The following is a 26970-nucleotide window of genomic DNA, read 5'->3' as shown; positions in this document are numbered from 1 at the left end:
ATTGATACCCAGGTTCATTTTGGACCAGATTTACACTCAAGTGTAGTTTTGAACATCCTGTGTGAACCCATTTTGCCCAAAGGGTTTGTTAATGCAGCAGCCTTAGCACCCAGTGCAAACAGCCTGGATTGGCAGATGTTGCTTCTGCCCACGGACTTGGGCAGAAGACAGATGGAAGGGTGGCTGATTTGGACTATTTTTGTTTTCACAAATAATTCACTGCAATGCAGCAAGCAAGTCCCTACAATATTTATCCACTAAAATAATGAAAAATGAATAATACAATAATAAGATCTAAGGAATTTTGTAATATACAGTGTGATGCTATGGCAGAATTGTGCTGGAAATCACACAGTGACTACTAGCACTATAACAAATTGTTACCTACCACTTCCACTGTAGTTCCCCTTTTGCCTGGATTTTGTCCTTAATTTGGTTTTAGAAACCTTCACAGACTCTTCCTGCTAAAATGAAGCAGTGACTTCTTCTGACTTTTTCTTTTAAGGTATGAATCCTAGTGCTTCCAGAAAACATTTTCAAGAGAGGATAAAATTCAAGGCTTAATTTTTCATCCTTGTAACCTTATAATGATGTTCCTACTAGTTCCTACTGTTAAATATTTATCACCTGTGTTTTCTCTGGTTCCCAACTGCACTGACAACAGGTTTATAATCACCAAACCACAGCTCAGCTACGTTGAAAGCAGAAGAAATGAAAATTGAAATGCAAGGGACTGTTAAGGATAAAAGGCCACTGAAGTGGTTCAATGTATTAGTGCTCCCACGCAGCAGCCGCTGGTGCTGATCAAAACCTAGTGCCACTGCTGGGCTCCCAGAGAGTCACCTCGTCACTTAATAGCAAGTTTCTTGAATTCAGTGTGCAAGGATAGAAGAGAGGGAGTTGTATTCTTGTAGTGCAGGACCCATCAAGGAGAGGAAAAGGACAGAAGCGGAAGGAGGAATTTAATTTAATTGAAGCACTGTTGTGGTTAACATACAGCTATTACAAGAGACTTCTTTACAGGAAAGGAAGAGTTTATACACGTGAATTGCAAGGGCATCAGTAACAAGCCTCCTAAAGGGAAATAGACTGAGTTGTAGCACAAGTGATTGCTTAAGGCAGTAATTCTTCATAAATTCATAAAACAAAACTATCAACATTACAGATTACTGGAGTTTTCTCTAGACATGTCTTCTGCCCTGAGTCAATCAGCAGCTCTTGCCGCTTACCAGCCTCACAACCTGTGGAGATATTTACTGATTCTTTTGCTGTGTCTGACGCACAGCAGCCTCCGCTGCCCCGCATCTCACCCAGGTCCCACCAACCCACCTTCCAAGCTGATGTTCACTTTGTCTGTATGTCAGGCAGCAAAGTCCTAATGAACCTTCTGTCCTTCTCATGAGGAAAGGCCATTAAAATCCTTTTAATTGACTTTTTTCTCTCTTGGCAGATCTTGAGAACTTCAAAACCAGAACAAGAAGCACGGTGTCTGTCCGTCAGGGCCAGGGCATGGTGCTGCTGTGTGGACCGCCACCGCATTCTGGGGGTAAAGTGGTTTCCTTCTCTTGCTTTCAGCACTCCAGGCAATTTGGAAGGTTTTCATTCCCTGAGTATGTTTCAGAAAGTTTAAAATGGCACAGCTTGAAGGAGAAGGCTGTGGCTCTGCCAGCCTGACTGGATGAGTCACTCTGGATGTCCTTGTTGACTATGCTCACTGGGACATCTTCAGTTGGGTGTAAGTGCAGAGAAAGCCTGATTTTGCTGCATATGAATATGCACTTAGGAAATGAACTGATGTAAACTAAAGCAATATCTAAAGCAATACGTAGAAGACATGGGCAAGATCTTGTGCATCTTGTAGGAGCTTTTTTGTATGAGTCCTGGGTGTATCTTCTGCAAAAGGCTGAAGATTGGTGACAGAGCTACTTTTATGCTTTTTTTTTTTCCTTTTTTTTTTTTTTTTCCTGTCCCCAAACACTCAGTGTCACTGTTTTTGTCCCCTGGGCACTTGGGATGTGTTAGCAATTGTCCAGGTCTCCTATGGGGATTTATTTCTACCATGGCAATATTCTTCCTACTGCTTTTATGGGAGGGAAAGGCAAGGGAGAGTGTTGTAAGAGAGGAGGAAATAACTTGCCAGCAAGTTACATAGGGTTGCTGAAGACACCACTGTATTCTCTGCTGGTGGGAAACTTTGCTACCAAAAGTCCCAGAAGGTTTGCCACTGCGTGCACTGCTGGTTTTGTCTGGTGATACGTTTAAATCCATTATTACAGGGAGAAGTACTAACTGTAACTCAGGGCTTGTTGAGTGTCCAGAAATACAGGCTGTGCAGAAAAGGACATAACCTGTGTTGGCAGTCACTGGTATTTCTAACACCTCAGAAAGAAGATGATTTCTGACTTCCATGGAGAAATGGAAAAGCTGTAGTAGCAGACAGGCAAAAACTCCCTGCTTGTGGTGTTAGAGTGGCATATTGACCTGTACTCTGTAGAGTGTACTATAGCCTATAGCTGTACTATTAAATGATTGATCCTCTCTTAAAATCTTACTAATTTGTTATTTTTGCACCTGTCAGATGTTATACTTGCTGCCTAGAGCAGGGGCGATGGCATGTACATCCCCATACGGTTATGGAAACTGGCACCCATGGCAATTACCGGACCTGGCCCACCCCACGCCTGGCCATGGCAGAGCTGGGCAGAATCTTAGTGCTGCGTTGCCCTTGTTCCATTGTCACTGGCCCGGGTGGCACCTCCTGTCTCAAACTGTGCTCGAGCAGATAGAATCTGGGGAATGTGCTGCAGACACCTGACTGGCTCATCAAGCGTTGCCTGGGGTTTAGCTTTCAGATCTAGCCAAGCTGGGCTGGTTGAGCCCTTAATCCTTCAGATGTTTGTGTCGCACTTTTCTGTAGTCCCTGGGCATTTTCTGGAGCCACATTTCTAACCTACATTATCCTGAGGAGTGCAGAGTCAATGGCACAGTACACCCTCCCATGGGAGGGAGGGCTGAGGGGAAGGGAGGTCAACTCTCATGGACATGAAGGATATTTGCAACCTTCTACTCAAGATATTAAGTACAGTAAAAAGCCCCTATAGATATATTGAGAATCCGGAGAACACCAAACACTCATGTATCTTATGTAGCTTATAGGCTTCTGAATTTTAACACCCGTTTGGTGTTCTCCAGATTTTCAATATATTTATGTTAAAAAGTAGTTAATGAGGAGATTAAAGGAAGACCACAATAGCTGCTGTGTGTGTCTGCTCTGCAACGATCTCTCCTGGCAGCATGTGCTACCTGCCAAAGGCCCTTCTCTGAAAAGAACCAGCATCATCGACCCCATTGTGGGAAGGTTTATGAGCAATTTGTATTAGTGGCACTTAGCCAGCATTTTCTCAGTGGCAAAGGCAAAATTTGGTAGGGAAAAAATTAGATTCAAAGCAGAGTTTACAAATAGCCAATTATAATAAATTACGTAGCAAGTACTTTGGTGCAATTTGCTTCTAAGAGGATGGAATCAATGTTTAGAAAATACAAAAGAGTTCTTTCAGTTTAGCACAAATTCGTTTCAAATGTTCCAGTCCTACATTTGTTGGCTGACTTCCTGAACACGTTTTGCACTATTGCATTTATATCAAATGAATTGTTAGAAAGGGAGTCAGTCAGTCATCTCTTTTTGCTAGATACCGTTTCAGCCATGACCTGTATGTCTGATAAATGCCGTGTGTTGTGCCACTGACCACCATGTCCAACAACCAGCCACTGTAGCTGGCTCTTTCATCAGAAGGTTGTTTGGTACATCACAAACAAGGGGTCATCATTTATGGATCTGTGTCCCTTTTAAAAAAATTTGAAGTCCTGCTTTGAAATCTGTCTGCCCTCATCAGCAGGATGAAAAGTGCCAGGCAAGCTGTTTGCCGTTAGGCTGCTTTTATTGCTTTGACAGGAGGAGACAAGTGTTTGGAGCTTCTTCCACTTGTGTCTGACCAGCTGGAGGGCAGACGAACAGGAAACCTTGCTTTTATATACTGTGAGTAAGGAGCTGTATGGCATATGTACCTACCCAGTTAATTTATTCAGCTAGGGCCTCTCTTACCTTTTGGCTTCAGATGCTGTTTTTCCTTTTATGTCAGAGATTATCATGAGAATTTCAGTATCTCAGATTTCCGATGTTCCTTACTTGAAGGTGATTCTTGCACCTGTGATATCCAGTCCACAAAATTACTTGTTATCACAGATCTTTTATGACAGTGGCTCTTATAGTGTTAACTGTACCCAAAGATTATACACCCCTTGGTCTGGATGGATGGAGCTTGCCCCTCAGCCCCCTCAGGAGGGTCTCACTGCCACATCTGAGAAAACTGCGAAAACTAGATAATAAAAAACACTGAAGATGGGTTATGGATCAGTCACAAATTCAGTTGCAGTCTTGCAGTGCTATGGGTGAAGCACCATTTTTAGCTTCATTTCCAAAGCAAGTTAAAAAAAACGAGGGGAGATTTGGGACAGAAATGTTTCATGATCTTTAAGCCTCATTCATTCTAGTGCCTTGAACATGAGGCTGAAGAGCAGTGCTCACCCTTGTCCTATCCCAAACTGTGTGGCAACAGCAGGGGGTAGCATCAATGGGCCAAGTTCAGGAAGGCTGGGAGTAGCTGGGTGCTGAGCTGCACTGCTCTGAAGAACTGAGACATGAGGGTTTTATGCCCTTTTCCAGTTAGAAGCATGAACCCCAGCCACACAACCCACTGCTGCTGGCACTGCTGGCTGTAGGAGCTGCCTCCTGTCTCTCAGGCGAGCAGGCTGGTGTCTCCTAGAGCGACAGACATCGCAGAGACAAGGCAGGAGCCATGCACATTTGTCTTTGTCTCCTTAGTGAAGCAGTTCCTCAGAGTTTTCTCTTTTGCCATAAGAAATCTTCGTAGCGTTGAACACCTTGTGTGAAGATGCAGCGGCTGGTGGGTGTTCGTGTTAGCAGGGAGAAGGAAATTGTGTTACATTTCTTCAGGTAATTCAGGAGAAACTTTTGGTCTGAATGTATGTACTGATAGTATAAAAACATCCCAGAAGGGTGCTGGTGTTATTTCCGATTTGGGTTCAGTATGTGAGAAAGAGCATCTTACAGTGACTGGGAAGAAAATGCATTTATGGTGCCCAGAAAGGCAGAAAACTGAAGGGTAATTATTTCTCTCAGTCATTTGGATGGGAGATAACTCCCTTTGTGACCACCATCTATGACCTGATTTATTCTAGCTAGAAAATGATCTTAATTGTAGCCAGATCCACAATTAGTCTAAATTGATACTATTACAATTTATAACTAAGCGGGGCTGGAGTTATGCCAGTCGTTGTTTTCTGGTTTGCATATAAAGTATTCAACGGAAAGTCAAAATAGGTCCAGTTAATTCAGACTGAAGCGCTTGTTCTGCAGGACTTAATCTTCTCTGTGGCAATATTTTCTTTTACTTTTCCTTCCTCCAAATGTTAGGAACAGGGATGCATTTTAAAAGTCACAACTACAAAGTCAATGCTTTTCAGTTGCGTTCATTGCATCTCCATTAGTCAACTGCATGTCTCTCCATGTAATCAAAGCTATTTGGTCTCTAGCAGTCGTTGCACAATTACCACAGCTATCTCCTATTTCAACTCCGGGCAAATGGAGATTCATAAGAGAATATAAGGTATCACTGGAAGTAGCTGCATGTTGGAAAACCACCGTGTTTCCTTGGCAGCTTCCATCCCTGGGGACCAAGGCAGTGTTTGCAAAGCAAAGCTTTAGAGATCAGTTCCTTCCCATACCCCAGTATCCCACTGCTGGGATATAACATTGCAAGTATTTAATGTTGTAGTGCAACAGTAAAAAAAACATTCAGGCTAGAAGTGAAAAATAATATATCTCATTGAAAGTGTAAGTGTCATTAAGATAGAGAAAATGCAATTACTTATTTTGGAATTTGATTAGGATAGCAAATCTAACTTCATCATCCTTGCAAAAAGTGCCTGGGGGCATTAACAACCAACACTGAAGCACAGGACTGTCTGTGAGGAAGAAAATCTACTATCTACTTTTTTGTTTGTTTTTTAATTTTTTACTTTAGTCTCTACTGCATTGACAAGAACATCTTAAAAAAAAATAAAATAAAATAAAAAATTAGAAGTGAAACTATTCAATCTGAGAGTAGCTGTTGCTTTGAAGAGATGAGGCATGAGTTTTTATGCCCTTGTCTGGTTAGAAAAATAGTAAATAAGAAGAGAATAACTTCCTATCCCCTGCTGTATCACTGATCATCTTAAAATTTGTGGATCTTACTAAAATAAAAGTCTGTCTGCATCCAGAGCCTTATCCTTTCAACTGTAGCTCACTCTAATTCTTTCCTACTTGGAAACATCTCATGTTTAAAGAGCTGGCAGCTAAAAGTAAAATTATGTTGGCCTCTGTAAATTAGTTGGGTTTTTTTGTTTGTTTGTTCTTCTTAATGGTGCCAAATAAAGAGCTTCCTATAATTCAAATGTTGCAAGAAATTCACCCTGAAAGTGAGTCCAAATGATTAACAAGTGTTTTCAGCGTCATAAAATGAGCTGCATACAGCTTGCACAGAGCAATTTGGGCATTGCCCTGTATTGTCCTGGTTTTTAGTTTAAGATGTGCTGGAGATTCAGCACATGAATCGAGGCTTTCCCCCTCATCGCAGATCCCCAAGATGAAAATGAAATGTGTATTTCTTGCAGCAAGGTTTCAGCAGGGAGTCACTATTTTGTCAGGTCAGTGTATGCTGGTGTTACATTTTGTTAAGCAGCATAATGATGCAATTGCCTCCTGTGATGAAGTGCTTGCTGAGCACTGGAAATTTGGAAAATAAATGTTCATCTGGAGCTCAGGAAGCTGCTGGACTGAAAACTAGAATAAATGCAAATCAAACATTTGCTTCTGTTGTATTTTCTGCTCTTGAAGCAGCAGATTCCCAAGCCCTCAAAGCCAGTTCTGCTGTATTAATGATGCCTTGTCTGTTAGAAGCTTTCAGTTCTTTTTCCTTTTCTTCTTCTTTTTTTTTTTTTCTTTTTTCCACTTCCCCATTTGTTCACTTGCATGCACTAAATCAGTGTAAAAACTGGTAGACACCTACTTGGGTTGTTAGCATTTTTCTGAGATAATTACTCTGTGCATGCAGGGCTTTCCCTCATTATTTCCACAATTGTTTTAATTAACAGCCTGACAACGGACATGTGTCAACCACTCTACTTAAGAAGCTCTATGGAAAAAATAATGTAAGAGTAAACATTACTATGGGAACATGGCATTCAGGGCCTGTGTAACAGCATGATGAGCAGCTATAGGTATTTAAGTGGACAAAAGAGAACAGTCAAAAATTATAAAAGTATGTACGTAGCTAAAATTTGGCTTTGGTTTTCTTACAACAAACACATAACGGTCCCCATCGCAGCCGCTGGCCACTACTGCAGCAGTAACTGGGCAGTCCCCAGAATCTCAGTCACAATAACAGGTTTGGAAATGGAACATCAAAAAGTTTTCATTATTTTTTTGACAAGACTAGTTAACGTATCTCAGCGTGTCTCAGGATGAGCTCTATAATTTGGATGCTATAAAACAATGCTATATTAGTCTAGATTTTGAAAGCCTTGCTAGATCAATATCATCTTCTGTCACTCTTCAGAAGAACTCTGGGAGTGATTGATTGGGAAGGAGGGGTTGTTAGCCAGAGGGAAAAAAAAACAAAACAAAACAACCAAGCAAAAACAAAAAAAAGAAAACAAACCCCCCACAACCTTTTTTCTCTGAAGTGTTTCATTTTCAAGCTTTTTTTATTACATTTAGATATATTTAGAAACCATTTAAAAACATAAAATAGTGTTCAATTTAAGCTGTTACTAAAAATGTTTTCCTTTTGAAAGAAGCTTTGTGAGGGGAAAACAGGTTAGCTTTTCTTGTTTGCTTTCTTTCAGTACTGTTAATCAAATTTGGCAAGATACATTTGTTTGTTAAGATAAACTTAATTGAAACAAGCAAACAAAAAGCACAAAAAAACCCCAAAGCAAACACTCGCTTGTGTTTCTCAGGGCTCTGAATGTAAGTTTTGTTCCATGGGGGATGTGCCTGGGAAGTATTTGGAGGTCACTGTCCTTTTAACTTTATCTCCAAATTTTATGAACAAAATATTATTTTGTGCCAAATAGTTCTTTTCATTTAATAAGTTTGTGGGAGCTCTGTCATTCAGCTGCCACTTTTACTAAATTTATTTGGTAGTCAGGATAGATTTAGTTAATATTTTAACAACTACAGTTTTCAAATACCTTTTAACATCTCTGGCATTTCATTGCAGGTCTAGAGATCAAAAAAAAAATACAATCCTAGAAAAGTGCGCACCTTTCAATTGATGAGGTGGTAGCACATCCGTAAGCATACAGAACAAATGAGTCTTTAAATCCTTCACCCTTCCTTCTTTAGAAAGATAAATGAACTTGTCTTTTAGGATTTCCTTTACCTCCCCCCTTCCCCAATTTTCTCTTGGTTCATTTTTAGAGAGATTTATAATACATGATGTTCTCATGACATTTGGCTTCCTGCACTTGTGGGAAAATCTTATAGAGGCTGAGATTTCCAAGTACTGTGAGAAATGGTGAATGTACATACACAGAGAACTGGTGCAAATCACTTGATTATTTAGATTTTGCATTCCCTGGAGGTATGTCTTATTTTTCAGATCTCTATCTGTAGGCCATACTACCACTCATTACCTCTGTAGCATATTTGTTCCCACTCCTCCTAATTTATCTCACAAATCTATGCAAGAAATAAATCAGCTGATAGTTTCTTTACAGAAGTGCTCAGATCTGCAGATGGAAACCTGCTGACGTTTCTACAGGATGTGTCTCCTCCTGCCCACTTGCTTAGGGCCACTAACAAAGTTCCCGCTGATGCAGGACTGAACCTTCCCTACACAATTTCTAGACCTGAACCTCAGTTTCCCAGACACCTTGTCCTTCTGCTCCTTGCTGCAGAGTCATCTGATCTTCCTGAGCATCTGGGAACCGCCTCTCTCTGACTGAGCAAAGGCAAGAGTTAAAGAAAAATAAGTTTTCTGTGTCTCTGCAGTGCCCATGTTGTCAATGCGCTTGTAAAAGTCCATCTTCCCAAAGAGGAGGAGATTCATTAAAGTTCAGTTGTTCAAATAACTCTTTCCCATCTGATGCCATTACTCCTGTTGGAAACAGAGTGGTGGAATCTGTGTCTGTGAGCTGAAATGTTGACAGAGAATTATTCTCACATCTTTTCACATAATGGATGTGTTCAGGTTTTCTCGTTCTCTCCTGCTGTTCTTTTTTTCCCCAGCAGCTAGGAGAACTTTTAGTTCTGTTGCACAGCTTAATCAAGTAGAACTAACTAAATTTTAGCATTTGACAGAAGAGATGGCAATTCTGATTTCATCTCAATCTCAGCCTTTCACGCTGTACGGTAGGTAGTGAAGTGTAGACACCAGATATGTTTTCAGAAAGCACTTTACTGATTACAGTGGTGCTAAGACCACTTCTGTGCTCTGCAGAAAAATGATTAGTGCGTGCTGACTCGTCTGGTCAGTTCTTCTCTCCTTGTGTTATTATTTTTTTATAGCAATGATGGGCACTTCATGGGCTGGAAACAGTGAAAATGTTTTGGCTGTAAGTATGGCTGATGGCCTCTATTATGTGATGAATGGTTTGAGGGGTTTGTCTCGCAAATAATCTATTGCACAAATCACAACTTGTGTTCTCTCGTGCTGATACAGCCCCCACTGTATCGTACAAGGAGGAAGGGAATAAAAACTGGGAAAACTAATCAGAACAGTGCAGAAGGAAGAAGGCAATTATCATACATTTTCCTACCATCAGAGGATCAACGTAGGGGGTTTTTACACCCCGAGCAGCACTGCACAGCAAGGGGTACTTTGAAACAGAGTTTTCTTCAGTTGCTGTCAAGTATTTGTGGCCTTTTACTCCCCATCCTACAACACCAACCTTACAGTTGTTTCTCTTCTTTGAAAACTGTCACACTGCCTTTTCATTTTTCAGTTATGAAGAATTAATACGTTATTAATAAATGTTTAGAGCTGTTCTGCTAACAATGGGAGCAAACATTTGTAATATTATCCATTGGTATCCTTACAGTCAACATTAAGTAAAGTTTGTTAAGACTTTAGAAAACAATCAACCTTGAAAAAGATAATGGAAAGGGAAGAAATTACTCTAGAAATAGCTCATAGTCAAGGAGGCCACAGACATTTCTACCTAATGTCTGCCTAAAAGCAGGGGATTGTTTCATACTGCCCAGGCAGCATCAGCCTGTTTTGCAACTCTGCAACGTTTATTCTGCTGTGTGAATGTATCTGGCATTTCTGCTGGGTGACCAGTTCAGAATGGCTTTGGGCAAAGAGCCTTGAAGCACATGTTCCATTAAGTGTTTAATCAGCTTCTCAGTACCAGAACTTTTTCTTGTGGTGCATTTCAAATTCATATGAAATGTTTAGAGGAATGGGAAGTTGAATCTTACAAGTTCTGTTACTTTTCTGTATTTGCTTGGATAAGAATGCTTCTCCTGCTATATTTCTTATATAGCAGGTGGCATGGAACATTTTATGTCCCCACTCCACAACAATAACTTTAATATTCAGCCTTTATTTTCCTGCAGTTTCTTACATTGTGGTATGTCCACAGATTTTTTAAAATATGCTTCTTGCATTACCCATATGCCTAGGACCGGGCAGTTGCCTCTCGCCAAGCTGATTGTCGAAGTGCTGAACTACCCTTGCCTTGTCCTTATTGAGGCATTAATAGTTTTTCCTCTTTCTTTTCTGTTTTAATGTTTTTTGGTTCCAATTAGTGAGAAGCTAATTTAGAGAGGAGTATCTCACAGATGGGTGGGCAACGTGGTTGTAAAAGTTCCATTTCTCTAGGAAACCAAGCAAAAAATCTAAGCTGGTTGCAAGTTGGTTCAGCTATTTGTCAAAATGCTGCAAGGTCAGTGAGCCTTTCGTGGTTTGCACCAAAGGGTGGACTGAAAATATCAGCCAGTAAACTGTCCCTTTGGGCTGGGAAAGAAAAAGAAAAAAAGAGAGAAATGTTTTGCATTAGTACTAGTCAGTGATGCTTTTGACATGTTTGAATGTGGCAATGATGGTGGGGGCAGTGTTGGCAGATGCGTTACATGCAGCACCTGGAGGTGTTGCAGATCTCTCTGGTTTGGTGGTCAGGAGTTAAACCATGTTGTGCACAGATGGCTCTGTTTGCAGGATGTAGGGAATTGCAGAGGGAAAGCTTGATTTCCAAACAAATAGGAAAATGCAGAAGTAGGGTGGTGTTCCCCAGGAGCTGGGGCTCAGCAGCTCACAGGTGTCTTTCCTAGAACAGGAAAAAATGAAGTTAAAACAGGATTTGTCTCGGTATTGCTCATTGGACGAGGATGCAGTGTGCATACTGGAGATATGTGGGAGATGAAGAAGACTCTAAGGAGAGCAAACAGTGTAGCATCAAAAATATCTGAATTGATTATCAATTTCTCCTCGTAATAGTAACTACAAGTCCCCATACAGTAGTCAAATGCCCATGACTGAAGAAGTGTCAACATTTTATACAAGTGGTTTCTAGGACATAAGCTGTTGAGCTCAAAAAGCCTCCAAGTGACTTATCTCAGATAAGAACAAGAAAATAACTTCCCCAAGCCTGCCAGTTCCTAGTGCCTGGTAGCATAACTGTAAGACAAGGTCCCTGCTCACAAGTGGAGTGATACTCCTGAAAGCTGTAGCTGGATCTAAGCAGCTTGGCAGCATTTCTTCTTGACAGCCCCAAATTCAGGTATCTCTTTCCATAGCAGCGTTACAGAGAGCAGCTGAGTCAGACGAAGGGCTTCCCATGTAATTCTTCTGTGTCTGGTTCCACATGTTGAATATTATTACAGTTCGGCAGAACTTGGTTTCATTAAGCTTAAAATCAGGCATATGAAACTTTCATTTAAATAAGAAGTGATTGAGAGTTGTAACTTCAACTTGAAGTGCATCTCTTGTAATTTCTTTTTTATACTATGCTACAGTCACTGTTTAAATTATTAAAAACAAGAAGCATAAAAGGCTTCTCAGGAGAAAGAAATGGATTAGATTAAAATTAATCTAATAGAATGCTTTCTCTAACACTGCTGATTCAGCTTGTGCAAAAATTTACCAACATGTTTGAGGATAAGGGATAGGGATAAATTCTTCCTAATTTTGTGAATGCTTTGGCTTGATATTTCTGACAGCTCAGAGAAAATGCAGTGCTGTTTTAATTGAGAAATGTATGAAATTACAAATATTTCCAGTAACACAAATGCCAAGCTCATTTTAGAGTGACACTAAGCAGCAGCGTTGATATATGTGATCTGCCTCATTTCAGTAGGGATGAGCTTTGTGAGCAGGAGTTCCAAAAGAAGGTCACAGCTGAGAACAGATTTTGGCACAGATGTTCAGACCAAAATTTTCAGCTTGCCTATGTCATTTATCACCTTGGGTGTTGATACCACTTCAGGCTTCCTACCGACCACCTACCATTATCTGTTTGTGCCCAGACAGGCAGTGGGTGTGGTATCTGGGGTTTGTAACACATGCCGCTCTCCTGAAGAACTAGAAGAGGCTCAACTCTTCAGTAAAGACCTTGGAAATACTGAAATAATAAGGAACATGACATTAATGGATTTTTTTTTTATTTATCAGTGACAGCTCATGACATCTTTAAAAAGAAATCATCAGCGAGCTAGTCATGTGGTTTATTCCCCTGTTCAGTTGCGGTCACCACTAAATGAAGATTGAAATGGTATTGAAAGGGGGTAGAGCTGGCAGAGGCTGGCTAAAGATGAGTGAAGTCTGTCGTCTGACAGAATTCAGTCAATAGGCATTTATCAAAAGTTGTAACATCCTGTGATCTCTTTATAAAATAAATTAGAGATCTGAGGCTAGCTCCTAGACTCTGCTGACTGCATTGCAACCACCCTTCACCTCCAAACTCAGCCTCAGCTGTGTCCTTCAGACACAGCTCCCAGAAGTGGCCAGGGAGGCTGATCTGCTTTCAGCTCCCTTGAGATGGTCATAGCAGAATGTGTGTTGTTGACACAAACACAGCGCGCATGTAGCTCCACTTTTGCAATCCAATTTGGGTTTCCAGATCCCTGAATGCGTATACTGCCTCATGAAAGTCTATAGTCCTGGCTATGTGAGCACTGCTTTCTATGGGGGTGAGATTTTGCTATTGGAAAAAAAATGGGGTTATTGGGTCTGGCTTTTTTTTTTACTGATATTTAGGTCTAAATGTGCAACTGTGATGTTAGTTTTAACTGGTATATGTCAAAACACTGTTCATCTATTAAGTATGTGAACAGAATGTTTTTTTTTTTCCTATGTGCTATAGACAAGTGCCACAGCATCACATAGCAGTGCCTGTCCGTGCAGATATCTCCACTAAGGACATGCCACCCACACTGCTTGGCCAGATAGTTCAGCCTTGGGGTTGATCATAATATTAATTCAATGCATTAAAAAAATTCTTCACAACAAACTTCATTTTTTTAGAGGTTTGATCTAATCTCTTATAGCTACAGTAAGAGGTTGATCAAAGGTAGTGAAAGCTGGTATTAAAGGATTAGCTAGGTCACATTGAAATATGTTTTAAAACAAGCCCATGGATCTTTAGCTTTACTGAAGCAAGTGCACAAGAAAAAAAGAAAAGAGGCTAACTCTCTCTGACTTTAAACAGAAAACAAACTCTTGGATTAAATCTGTGAGTCATTCCTTAAGGTGGTATGTGTAGTACTTTACATAGAACAAGACTGGAAAACATAAGCAATGATTGAATCTCACAGAGAAAAATACTGTGCAGAATTAAAAATCAGTGTAAGTATCATTTATGCACATGCCCAGCTTATGGTGTTTTTATTCTCATTTGATGTTTGTCCATAAGTAATTAGCAGTTTCAGTCCAGCCCCCTTTATTTTTTTTGTTGGCTGATCTCTTTCTGCTTTCAATTTGCTACTGACAGTATCTGCCACAGAGGTGCTTTATCTCTGGCTGTCAGGTGAAGATGAGTGTTCCTTTGGAAGGATGTTGATGCCACTCTGTGGACCATATCAAGCTATTATCCTTTTTTTGTTTTTTCTTTTTTTCTGGAATTTCCTTATTGAAATCAACTTAAAAACAGAGAGACCATCATACAGGTCTATACATTGCTCAGTGGGAAAAGCTGTGGAATCATCCAGGCTTGGATCAGTGTCATAGGAGACCCAAGTGTGGGTCTCCTGGCTTTGAGAAGTAAGGTGTTGCATTATTAGTAGGGGTAAAGGTTGTAGTAAATACATAGTTATTTACCCACTTGTGAGTACTTTCTGTATTGTTGCTCTTTTTTAAGGTTGGCTTCATATAGTTACATGGCATGATACTTTGCACATTCAGTAAGATTTTTTCCATAAATTTTATTTCAGCATGAATCATCTGCCATGACTACCCATAGGAACTCCTTTATGCCAGGGGTGGTGGTGTTTCATTCCCGGATCACCCATCTCATAATTTCCCATTTCTCAGCAGAAATAAGCTTCCAATTCATAATTTTCTTCTTCAGTGGACCAGTATCACTCTTGGTGGCCCCAACAGCCCAACTTCTCAGGTGTCTGGAGCCTCACTGTTGGTTGGTGCAGTTCAAGGTCAAGTCTCCATTGGGAAGGGCCATGGCCTGGGGAGCTGGCCCTTTCCACAGAGTCCAAGAGCAGCTGGGTCACTGCTGGGGTGAGCCTGAATCCAAAAACTTAAATTTAAACCAGAGCTACCTGAAACTGAGTGGCATCAAATCTAATCCTGGTTCCCCAAAGGTATCATAAGCCCTTTTGACAAATACAGGTTGGGTTGGGTTGGGGGTTTTCTTTTCAGGCAAGACCAGGCTGAGCTGTAAATTTCTATAAGGTAGTTTATTAAGTTTATCAGACAAAAAAGAAAAAAATAGTTTCTTCCAAAACCTGTCAGCCTGTATGCTAGATTGGTAGTGGTGTGGGAGAGTGTCTGCTGCCCGTCAGACATTTTTAAAATTGGTTTGTGTATTTAACTGTAGTAAATACAACAGCACGGAACTCTCAATCACATAACATTTTCTGTTCAGTCAAAGATAAGAGCTGCTGTTGATTTTTCTCCCTGAGGGAACTTCAGGTTAAAATTTTGTCAAAATCCCCAGCAGTGCAGTGCAGTAGTCATTAATGTTCCTGGTGCTATGGCAGCCGGTGTAGCCAGCCATCGACTGGTGCTGGAAGCTGTTTGTGAGAGATAAGCCAGGTCAATTGTGTACAGCCATCAAACATTTAACTATTTTAGAGATACAGAAAAATAGAGATGCAGCAGATAGAGGTGACTATTGATTAGGCTTCAGGTAATTAAGACTTCTCACCTTTTTAATTACCCATATGTGAAGCTCTACATACTGGGTGAGCATGGAGTCAAGGGGCTGGGAAGCAAGCACAGCCCTGCACACATTGCAAATTGCTATGAGGATGAGTCTGACACAGAACTTGGCTGTTTGTACGTTTTCCTCATTCTTCTACTCTTCTGACTCATTAATGTACATGTCATATATATATATGTATCCAGCTTTTCTGTTACCATAAACCAGCACTAAGAAACACATGGGCACAGTTACACACTGGTGTGTGTTGTGCCGTGCTAGACTATATTGGAATTCATACACTGTTTGTAAGAAAAAGTTTGAAAAACCTCAGAGGTGTCTCAGGTTGGAGAGATGACCTCAAAGTCTGTTCATTGCCTTCCATGATTTCACAACTTTATGGTGATTCCCATTATCACCATATTGTCACTAACAACAGTGACTAGTGGCACTTCTGTATTATTCTGAGTTAAATTCTGCAAAGCAATTCACTAATTTTAGGGAAGATGAAGGGCACGTGCTTTTTTTCTGTCCTGTCTGGCAAGGACAACGCTTTTCTTTGCATGACTACGGTTGACTGGCTGGCTGCTAAGTAACTGCATCATCAGGTTTAGCATAGATGAGGGTTCATGCAGCAATGAATTATTAACTTTAGATTAATCTTGTTAATTATTCATTATTCTTCCTATTAAAACTTGCATTTGAGGCACTGAAGCTGTGGTGTTATGTAGCTGGGCAGCCCTGTATGATGGAGAGGGCAGAGCACGGAGTCAAGGGGAGAATTACCAAGTGATGTTTGCACCCAGCTTCATTCCTTTAAATTCCTCGGCAATTATTTAAGGAGAGAAGACAAAAAATTGATCCGAAGTGCTATCAGGGCAAGGAAATTATCTGTAGGCCCACAAAAACAAACAAAAAGGTGTACAGTGCATAATTTGTGTAGCTTTACTATTAAAATAAAACTGTGAAAGAGAAAAATCGCCAAAAACTTCAGAATCCACAGTGCAGCTGCCAGCAGACAACTGGTATGGGTGGGCAGGAGCCTTGGGAACCGGTGCTATATTGGTATATTGTGCTGCGGATTCATCTTTTCCTGATAATCCTCTTTACTCATCCCCAATGCACTCTCAGTCAGTGTGTCGTGGTGCATTGAGCCTCCTTTCCCATTCTCGTTATGGTATTCAGAGGGCTATGGATGTTGATTGCTTAATCAAATCCCAGTGAAATCTGAAATTATGAATACCCCTGCAAGCAGTCAACAAAATTTAGTAAGCAAGAAGAGAATACAGTATGAATTCACAGGACACTCATCAGATAATCAGTTACACTTTATCATTGCCCACATTTACTCTAACCATCAAAACACCCTGTTAGTACCTCTTAAGAGAAATTTGAACACCGGAGAATGCAAGCAATCAAAGCAGAAAAAAAAAAAAAAATCTACAAATTGTTCACCAAAAATGAGTCTTTTATGAAGTTTATGCAACACTGTTATTGACAGAGCCATTACCCACTCGAGCCTGTTGCAGGGTGCAGTTTCAGAGGTGTACAAAGGTGGTATTAATGGCCAGGTTCTTCCCTCTCTTGAATCAGGGCAGTGCTATCCTATTAATATTTCTGTATAAATGAAAGTTATGTCTTGGCCAGACTTGGATATGACACTGCAATGTTAATAACTTTTATTAACTGGTTGCGGGGGGGATATGGGGCATTGTTGGGGTTTTGCATGGCAAAATGTTGTTGCAGTATCTGAATACATTAAATAAATAGGAGGTGTGACCATTCAGTACTTCCTAGGCTGGAACACAGCACGTGCTGGAGGGTGAGGACAGTCTAGGCTCACTCACGCATCACCATCTCTCATGGGAACCCGGACTGCAGCTGGCACAGGCAGTAACACACACAGCACCAAGAAACACGTGTCTGTGCTAAATCATATAAAAGCACAATGCTACATCCAGGTCCTTGCTACCACCAGTTGCACTGCAATCACTGCAGGCTGAGCAGAAAAGCTTCTCTCCAGGAAAAGCTTCCAGTGACTTCGCTGTTGCTGTCATCTGTAATCTGGAAAGGCCCAATCTATGACAGTGAAAGCAGAGGTGTGTGGTAAAATAGACAGCAAAATTCCAGTACTCCCCATAGATAATAAATAAGAATAAATTGCATTTGGAAAGTTAAAAAAGCAATCACAATTTTATGGAGGTACATGATCAAGGAAAGTGTAAACCTAACTCACAGAGCTGTATTCACTGTATCTGGATTTAAATTGTTATTTATAGCATACCGTGATGAGCCTTGACCTTTCATATCAAAATGTCTCAAAATTATGTACTGCTCTTCCAAAATGCTGTACTACTGCAATTATAGTTTAGGCTGCTTGGGATTGTTATGAAGGGAGGATTTTCTTATTTTCCTATTTGTTTCTTGCCATGTTTTATGCACCGTAGTTTTTGTGCATTAAGATTTACAGGAAATGTTGCAAATCTTTTGTTTCACACGAAAAAGCAGTTCATGCCTGTCCAACTTGAGAGTAACATAGTAGGTGATAATATAGAAATTATAGGAGTTGTTAAAGATTGGATTAATCTTTGTAACTTTCAGTAATGCCTATAAAAAATAATAGTGTATTGTACCACACTGTTCTTATTAAAAATGACAAATTATCCTCATTTTTTGTTAATATTAATTTCAAAATTTCATTCTTCTATTCAGCTTTATGGTTACCATAGTCTTGATGTTTCAATAGCTTTTCCTATAATAAATACAGAGGCATATTTAAGTGGCAGCCCTGACTTTATGGAAGAGACTTCTAAAAAAAAAATCAAGAAAAGGGTTTCTTGTACTAAAGGCAAAGACAAGGAAAAGACAAAATTGTATGGTTCTAACAAGACAGAAGACCAGAGAACATCATTTTGGCAAACCATGTGGTCTAATTATAATAATTACTTAGAGCAGAATTTCTGTTCAGCTTTCGGAAACATTTTTTTTACTGCTTGCTGTCATTTAGAGAAAGTTTAAAATTTACAGTGTCTTTATCTTTGTTTCTTGTCTCAAGCAGCAAGTATTCTTAGGGCAGCAAAGGAGAGACTCACATTTTAAAAGAGTTTATCATCAAATGCTTTAGAAAAACAACAACATCTGAATTTTATCAAGGCAAGCAGATCCAGGAGAGTCTTTGCTGGGGGCGAGGGGGTGGGATTTGTCTGTGCTCTGGTGATAGAATAAAAAAACATACCTTAAATTTGCAAAATCTGCATTCAAGTGGCTTGAATAATTTATTTCCTTTTTAATTCCTAAAGTTGATGGCAGCACCTGGCTGCTATAAATTTTGTTAAACCATTATATTTAGCCATGGAATAGTCGAAGAGGCCTTGGATTCTACTTTTAAATAGTCATTGATATTTGTAGGTGATAGAGGATATGTGTCTGTGGTTAGTAGACTTGGTCCTGAAACACAGAGGTAGCCTGGGCATCAGCGGGATCAACTGGCGTGAGACAGTCTCTGAAAGGGATAAAAAGAGTGAAGGAAAAGGATTCTGGCTTCTTTTGTTTAGTATTGCTGCCACACACGTTTAAGTAAAACAACTTTGTAAATAGCAACTTGAGTAAAAGGCTGTCGGTGGAGCTTTGAATCAAGACTGTTCCTGTCTGATATTGTATAGATGGATGTTTGAAGCATATAACCTACCTGCCGTGCACTGCCTATCATGTTCTCCTGCCCAGAGACATAAATATTAATGGCAAGTGTACTGTGTCGTCTCTGTGTGATTGAGCTGCTCCTGAAAGCTTCTGCTGTAGTGGCAGGGGAGGGAATGTGGAGAAGAGGTTAATGATGCAGTAGACTTCCCTGCCACGTGTCTGTCTGGAAGTGATTCACAGTTCTGCATGTCTGTGTCCATCGCTTCCACTATCCTTCTTGGCCAAAGTCACATGAAGTTTCTGCTAACACACCTGTGAGCTTCCCAACTTTACCTTCACTGCTTGTCCCAGGCCTCAATTTTCCATAGGCTCCTTTGCAACAGATGAATGATATTAACTAATTTAGGACACTCTTCCCTGTCATTGTTGTCTTTGCTTTGGACCAGCAGAGCAAATACCTAGCAACTTGGGACCTTGTGTGCAGAAACTTGCATTCTTTCAGCAAAAATAAATCCACTTTCCTCCTTCTAGCATCTGCCTGTGGTGTTAGTGTGTGTAAGCCATCAAGATGCATTTGTGTAGATGGAAAATGGTCTTTATGTAGTTGGTAGAGCAAGAAAAGATTTGGGGTTGAATATCTATCTGGTGACGGCTTGAGCCAGGGTGCATAGATTATCTGTACAAAAAATGTACATCACCCTGTCCTTGCCTAATAATTATTACAGAAGTGAAGATTTGTCACCCAAAAATCTTCATCTCATTCTGATTTATCATGAAAACCTAGACCTTCAGGGCAATGAAGAAAGGGACAGTATCAAAGTATGATCTTTGCAGTGGATAACCAGGCAGTTGCTCCACTGCTTTCGGTGGGATTGCAGTGAGCTGAGCTTCTGCTCATCTTTAAAAACAGCAAGTATGGGTCAGAAACATTTGGAAAATACTCGGTTTGATAGAGCTACTCAAATGTGCTTTAAACAGGAAATTAAAAGCATTGTAAATTAGGCAAAATTGCATGAAAAGGGCTCCAAATGAGAAAGGAGAAGTTTGTAGTAAATTCTGCAAGTATGTAGAGTCTAATGTGTAATTAGAGAACCACGAGTTTCCTGTTACTGCTCTTTCTTTGTACTGAAAAACTCCGTGTCTGTAGCTTTGGTAAATGTTTCAATCACGTGCAGTCACCAGGAGCCATCTCAGGCTGTATTTTAAGTGTCTGTTTACACAGTTGTTACAAATTGCCTATGGGATGTGAACTGTCTATCACTTCCAGAGCAATTAGTATGTGAAACCTTATCAAAAGAAATCTGTCAAGTTTGAAAAGCCATAAATATTGCACTAGGATCTCTAAGGAAATCAAAGTGAGTTTGATATAGTATTTATTTACATGTTGCTACACAAGCAAATGTACTTATAGATGCTCCAGTCTGTGTTATTTCCTCTGCTTTGTATTCCATCAGTCCCATGTTGTTTGAGACAGAGAGAGAATTATCCAGTTGTTGTAAATATTGTACAGCAATAATGGATTGCTCCTAGTGTCTAAGGCTGTGTAATTCAGGCAGATTATTTTTTTCTGGACAATGATTTGTTGTAGTGAAAGGAAGGCAGAGTTGCAACATCTTCGTTACGTTCCTCAGTTTTATGTAGCCAAATTAGTAGAATTTGAAGATGGCTTTTAAGGAGATTTTGATCTTTTCCGCTCTAGAAATAGGTCTCCTTTAGCACCTACTGTGTTCGGTTCCTCTGTTTGGAGGAATCCCAGATCATCACCATTTGGTGTTCTCTTTGATCAGAACTCTTCACTGTTACACAACTTTACATTTGCCTTCTGCTCTCCTGTGACCTGCTTAGCCAGGATTTCCAACCTAGCACTCAGCTCAAATGACACAAATATTCAAATCTTTTTACTAAGGCAGAGGCTACAACGATCATATGATCGGAAATCTTGTCTTGAAAATGAAGGCGTAAGGGCTCTTGATGGCTCACACTAGTGAAGAGGTAAGAACACTTTAGGCTAAAGGCATCATTAGCCCAGAAGCACATGGATATAGACTTGTAATGAAAATATTTAACCTGAAAATTAGAGGCTTCTTAGCATTAAAATAATACCATTTTACAACAGAAAAGTAGGAAAAAAAACCCTTGCTGCTTCTAGGGTATATTTAAGAGTAGGGCTATATAACCTTCTGGGGAAGGTTAGAGTGGGAAGGGGATTGTTGATCCAGCAAGACCTCCCAGTTCTGTGGTTTTTCTGAGGAATATGTAGTCAATTCACCATTCCACAGTCAATGCAAAATGTTGTTGTATTGCAGAGCTTGGGGGGCTTTGGTGGAAACCTGCTATGTGAAGATTCACTCAAATTTCAATGCCTCTGTGCCTTCCGGGGTAGTGATGTTTATTGGCCCATTACTGGATGCTTCTGGAGAACAAGATAATTGTTCACTAAGAGTAAATTAAAAAAAAAAATAAAAAAGCTTAACTACTTGCAGAAAATAATAAGCCAGCTGAGAAGTGGTACCTTGTTTGCTCTGAGCATCCTCTTGACATCAGCATGAGGTTACTTATAATTAGATGCACATGTGTAAATATGATGATTAGATATTCCCACATAAACATAATTATCATATCATGCTAAAAGTCTGAGTAGGCATTCTATAATCCTGTTGTTAAAAATAAATAAATAAAAGCCAACAATCTGCGTTCAGCCTCTTATATATGTAAACAGTGGAATGTGAGGGCAGAATGTATTTTCTAAAGTAATGGTAGCTGAGGTCAATTACAGTTATGGCTCATTAGAGTATTAAACTAAGAATATGCTTTTCAGCATAATTAGTGTTCCTTTAGAAAGCTACAACAATCTTGTATTCATGTTAGTTCTTCAAACATTTTCAGGGTGTTCGGGCATTAGTCTTATGCAAATTTTATAGGGTTATATTGCATTTAACCTCGCTTGCAAACTCTGCAACCACTTGTGGCATCTCTCTCACTTTCATTGTTCAAATAACTTCCAAAGATGCCATATATACACAGTGTACTTATCTAATTAGTCACAGAGAAGATTACAAAGATTACAGCAGCTTAATTTAGGGTTCAGTGTTTTGCTGAGTCAGAAATTCCAAAGGAATAAAACATACGGTGGGTGATAATACAGCTCAGCGGATCCTCCTCTGAACTGTCTTTAAAGGAAAAAAAAAAAAAAAGGTCATGAATCAGGCTGAAATGTCCATGACAAAAATATGAGATTCTTGTAAAATGCATTATATACAAGAATATTAGATCCATGTGTTGGCTCAGAAGTGTCACAGTTGGAAATGTATGTTTCTAGCCATAAATATGAGAACTTGCAAAATGTTAGCCTTTTTGTCATTTCATGTGCTGTGATATATCCAATTTCCCTAACCAAAGGAGGCAAGGAGAAAATCATTTGGGGGCTCTAGGTTTGACTTGTGATGGAGCTCAGCATCAGACAGTGCCCTGTGTCATGCTGGTAGTACCTTGTGCTTCCAGATCTCACCTACGCCTGGATCTTCAATGAGTACCCGACCTTCGTACACCAGGACAACCGCCGCTTCGTTTCACAAGAGACTGGAAACTTGTACATCGCGAAGGTGGAAGCTTCAGATGTGGGCAACTACACGTGTGTGGTGACGAACACGGTGACGGACAGCAGGGTCCTGGGTCCCCCCACCCCACTCATCCTCCGGAATGACGGTAGGACTTAGAGGAGAGGAATTGGGGGCTGGGGCTGGTGAGTTCATATTGTTTTATTTGACTGACTGTCATCCAGAAATTCAGAAATGGCCTGAAATATTTATACCAGAGTGAAGGGAGAGATTTTCCCCCTTCACAGAAATTCAGTGAGGCTGGAGACATCTGCTTTAGTTGTGGTTCAAAGTTGCAAATGGCGGTGGGGTTTATGACGCTGTGGCCAAATCTCAGTATCAGGCAATAATTATAAAAGAGAAACTTGGTGACACTTGGCCAAAGACAGGAAATAAAATAGACTTTAGACTTTGGATATACTACATTTTTGCTGATTTCCTGCATCCCAAAAGTGAACAAAAGCACTTCGTTGTTCTGGTAACTCTTAGCTCAGGCTGTATTTCCCATCAGAATTGTTGCTATTTTTAGTGTCTGTGGAATAATACAAAAAAAGCAAGAAGAAACCAAAAGAGGATTCTAAATTTATACGGACAGTTGATTTGTATCATTGTCAGTTTTGAGTAGATAAGGAAAATAAATTTGCATGCTAATTTGTAATAAAAATTAATTTAAATTTGTCTGTTTAAAGGATAACTGTTAGGACATTTGTTCCAGAAATAGAAACACACTATTAGAAACTTCTTCTAGAAGAAGATCCATTGTCACCTAGTGGTATTTGACACAAATTCTTTGCTTGTAGAATACAGGCTCATTTTTGCCAGTTGTTGACTACTACAGCCTTTAGCTGTCCCCTTCACATTAGCGTCATTTCTGTGGACAGGGAGTTTGGAAATGTTGTGATGAGAAAGTGCCGCAGTTCGTCTGGGACAGTTGTTTTTCCAGATCTGTGCCAAATCTGCTCTCCGTTACAGGAAAGGCTGCATTTCTGTAAACGCAGTGACAGTAAATCTGTCCCTCTGAGTCCAGACTAAGTCATCTGATGTATGAAAGATAAAGAGGAATATTTTAATTTGTCTCATATTAACATTTTCAGCATTGGAGAAGAAATATTTTGAAGTATTATATTAACAGGACTTTTATGCAAACCTTACCTAGCTGAAAGTGCATCGATTTATCACAATCCAGCTTGATGTCAGCTTCCGTTCCAAGACAGGGCTGATGCTGGGATGATTGTAAAGTGCCTCACTGAGGGCTTTACCCCAGTGCATTGCTTCTTCATGCACTCTGCTTTATTTACAGGGACTGATTGCCTTCCTGAGATAATTCACAGGAATGTTCTCTGATTCCTTTGAAGTGTACTCTGCTGTTTATTAAAGATATGAAACTGTAATTGAGCCTCTGAGGGGCTGGGGAATACATCCCTGAGTTAAACAAGCAAAGTACTGTTGTATCTGTAGAACCAAGACAGCTTTATTCAAAGCTGAAGATGGGCTAAATGTGTATTTTAAAATAGGATTGCACTAGTATTACAGGGAAGCTTCGTTTTAAAAATCAGCAGGTCTCAATATTTGATTTCACATAGAGTAACCCTATAAAATCTGAATGTAACACACTATCAAACTTAAAAAGCAAAATTATATATGTTACTTCAGAAGTGTGAACAACAGAAGCTAGTTAAATCTGAGGCACATCATATTTCCACTGGGAAAGTTGTCTTGTTTATCATTTGTATTCATATCTGTTGAGTATATCTGAATATATATGACATGTTATTTTCCTTACAACTTTTTATCATTAAATTAGTAGGCTCAGAGGCTAGCTCATCAACAACTAATGTTTCAGTTCCATTTAGTTTCAATTAGCGAGTTAAGTGGAAAAATGTTCATAATGGAGTCTTCCTGGTGAATTTATGTGCACTGAGCTGTTCCTCCAGCTGCCACCGAGGCAGGCACCAAGCTGGGAAGAAGGGGCAGGGGGTCCCTCTGCCCCAGCAGCTCCCCAGTTACCAAGGGGTTGATGCAGCTCTGAAGCCACTCAGCCCTAGGCTGGTGTCCCAGCCAGAGTGTCTGACCTTCTCCAATGCATCTTTCATAAAACAGTTTGTTGCTAAAAGTTACAAAGTTATTGCCTGGTTGGCTTCACATTGAAGTACTTTTTGTGAATTCTGCAAAAATCCTGGTACCATAAGACAATCTCCTTGTGAAATTTGTGGCTTTTTTTCAGAAGTCAAAGTTATTTTTAAACTGCAAAACATTTTTGCTGTCATAGAGAATTAATTATAGGTCCCTGTTTCTCTGAAAGAAACTAGTGGAGTAAGACATTATCCAAAAGGTATACTGGTCATGTAGAACTAAGAATAGCGCCTAGACTTGTTTTTTATTTATTTCATACTGAGTTAGAGAGAAAAAAACAGAAAACTCTTTCCTTTTATGTCAAAGATAATCTCTCACTCAAAAACTTCAAAAATTCCCAGTTCTGGAGCTATAGGAAGAAAATGGAGCTTGGATGCTCACAGTTGGGCTGAACCTATGCTGTTCAGTCTAAGGAATTTCGATTGTTTTAACAGATAGGTGAACGAGCCCCATGGCAGGTAGTCTTACTGCATCCAATGCTCAACCTTCTCATGGAACTAATGAACATTCCTCATTCCCTTGGAGCAGCTCATTGATGTGGGTGTGCAGGATGGCACATGCTGAACTGAGATCTCCCTATAGCCCTGAGGTTTCTTTTCACATTTTTTCTACAATTCATGGCAGTAAGTTTTTTAGACTTAGTTGTGAATCATTTAGGCTTTTTACATCAAATACCTGCCTTCTTTGTTGTGGTTATTTTATTTTAATGTAATCATCTTGGAAAAACTGCTTTTCAGCATGTTTCTTTCAAGTGCTGCTTGCATTACAATGCCAGGCTGTTCAGCTGTAATCTGTAAGAGGAAAAGATATGGGTGTAGGGCATGAAATCAGATCCTGTAGGCAGATTGCCTTCCCCACCTGTGCCTTTTGTGCTTGTGTTTTGCTCGTTTTCAGCTGCAAGGCTTGGCAGTTACAGATCTCCCACCACTTGCAGCGTTTTTTTGTAACCAGCAGTACATGCTCTTGTTGACAGAACTCTGCTTCCTTCCCTGTCGCTGTGCTGTGGAAACAGAAGGTGCCTCTTATCCCATTAGTTATCTTCAGACAGATTTTCCGCATTGGAGAGATAAATATCATAGAGGGCTATGGGATGGTGGTAGGAACAGACTGTGCCAACGCAGCTGTTGTGGTCAGTGTGAGCTGAAACTCTGCTTCTATGGACAGAGGTTATCTGATGGTGATAAGCACAGTGTAAAAAGTACAGTGTGTGCTGGGAAAAGGATGCTTTTCCTCTGTCCCTTAATTCCCTTCCACAGATGCATGCAATCACTCACTGTTTAAATATTTTCATGTAGCTGTGGTGAGGATGCTTGCAATGCAGGTGGGTAAAAGATTTACAGACAATATTATGGAAGTGCAGCAGTCCCTGAAACTGCACATTTATAGTTTGGGACCCGTTCTCTTGAAATGTGTACCCATATTCCAGAACAGGTCTTTGTGAATGACAAGCAGCTCCCCCTTTCACATTATGTAAGAGTGCTAGTGTATAAAAGGAAAAAATAAAGGTTGTTATGGTTTTCTAGATTTCTCAAGGTATTGAGGTTGGGCTTCAGCTTGCATTTTGCAGGAATGAGGGGAATTAGCCCTAGTGCTACCAACTGGTAGTGGAGAAAGGGCTCTCTGAGCTATTTTCATGTTGGGAAATATAATAAATAGCTAAATGTATACAGCACCAAAGAACGAGAATGATCCTAAAGCCTGAAGTAAGGTTTCCACTAGTATTGCAGCACTTATTGCAGCTCAGAAAAAAAAAAAAAAAAAAAAAAAAAGATTTAAATTTGAATGCCGAACAAGCCGTCTGGCAGCTCGCTGAGTGGTATGGACTGGAAGGGAACAAACCTGCAACACCATCTCCTCCATTTAATCAAAACCTGTCTGCCATCTGGCTGCCCTATCCTCCTCAAGGCCACAGTCTCTGCACCATTCTCCCCTGGAAGGGCAGCAGGTACCAGAGGTGCCATCCCTACCACCACCTTTGGGACCCTCTGGGCCACCCTGACCCTGCAGCAAGCACGAGGCAAAGCCTGTTGAGAGCCACACAGGTTTTGAGAGCTGCTGCTCTTGCAGTACTTTACTTCTCTTTAAAATATGCTTTAGATTTTTTACATCAGAATTAAAACAGTAATAGTAGGAAAGAACCAAAATAGTCCTGCAATAAAAT

General features: G+C 40.1%; 1 protein-coding gene across 9 annotated transcripts in view; it reads left to right on the top strand.

Moving 5' to 3' along the window:
• LOC102088268 (contactin-4) overlaps positions 1–26970 on the top strand; it is a 334360-nt gene that overhangs the window by 229605 nt on the left and 77785 nt on the right. For all 9 annotated transcript variants that reach the window (XM_065074577.1, XM_065074578.1, XM_065074571.1 and 6 more), the window contains 2 exons: positions 1451–1546; positions 22582–22785. In XM_065074577.1, the coding sequence (XP_064930649.1) occupies positions 1451–1546; positions 22582–22785 (300 nt within the window). The remainder of the gene's footprint in view (positions 1–1450; positions 1547–22581; positions 22786–26970) is intronic.

Source organism: Columba livia, chromosome 10 (assembly GCF_036013475.1).
Source record: "Columba livia isolate bColLiv1 breed racing homer chromosome 10, bColLiv1.pat.W.v2, whole genome shotgun sequence".
Taxonomy (NCBI): Eukaryota; Metazoa; Chordata; class Aves; order Columbiformes; family Columbidae; genus Columba; species Columba livia.
This window is presented reverse-complemented; position numbering and strand designations above follow the sequence as displayed.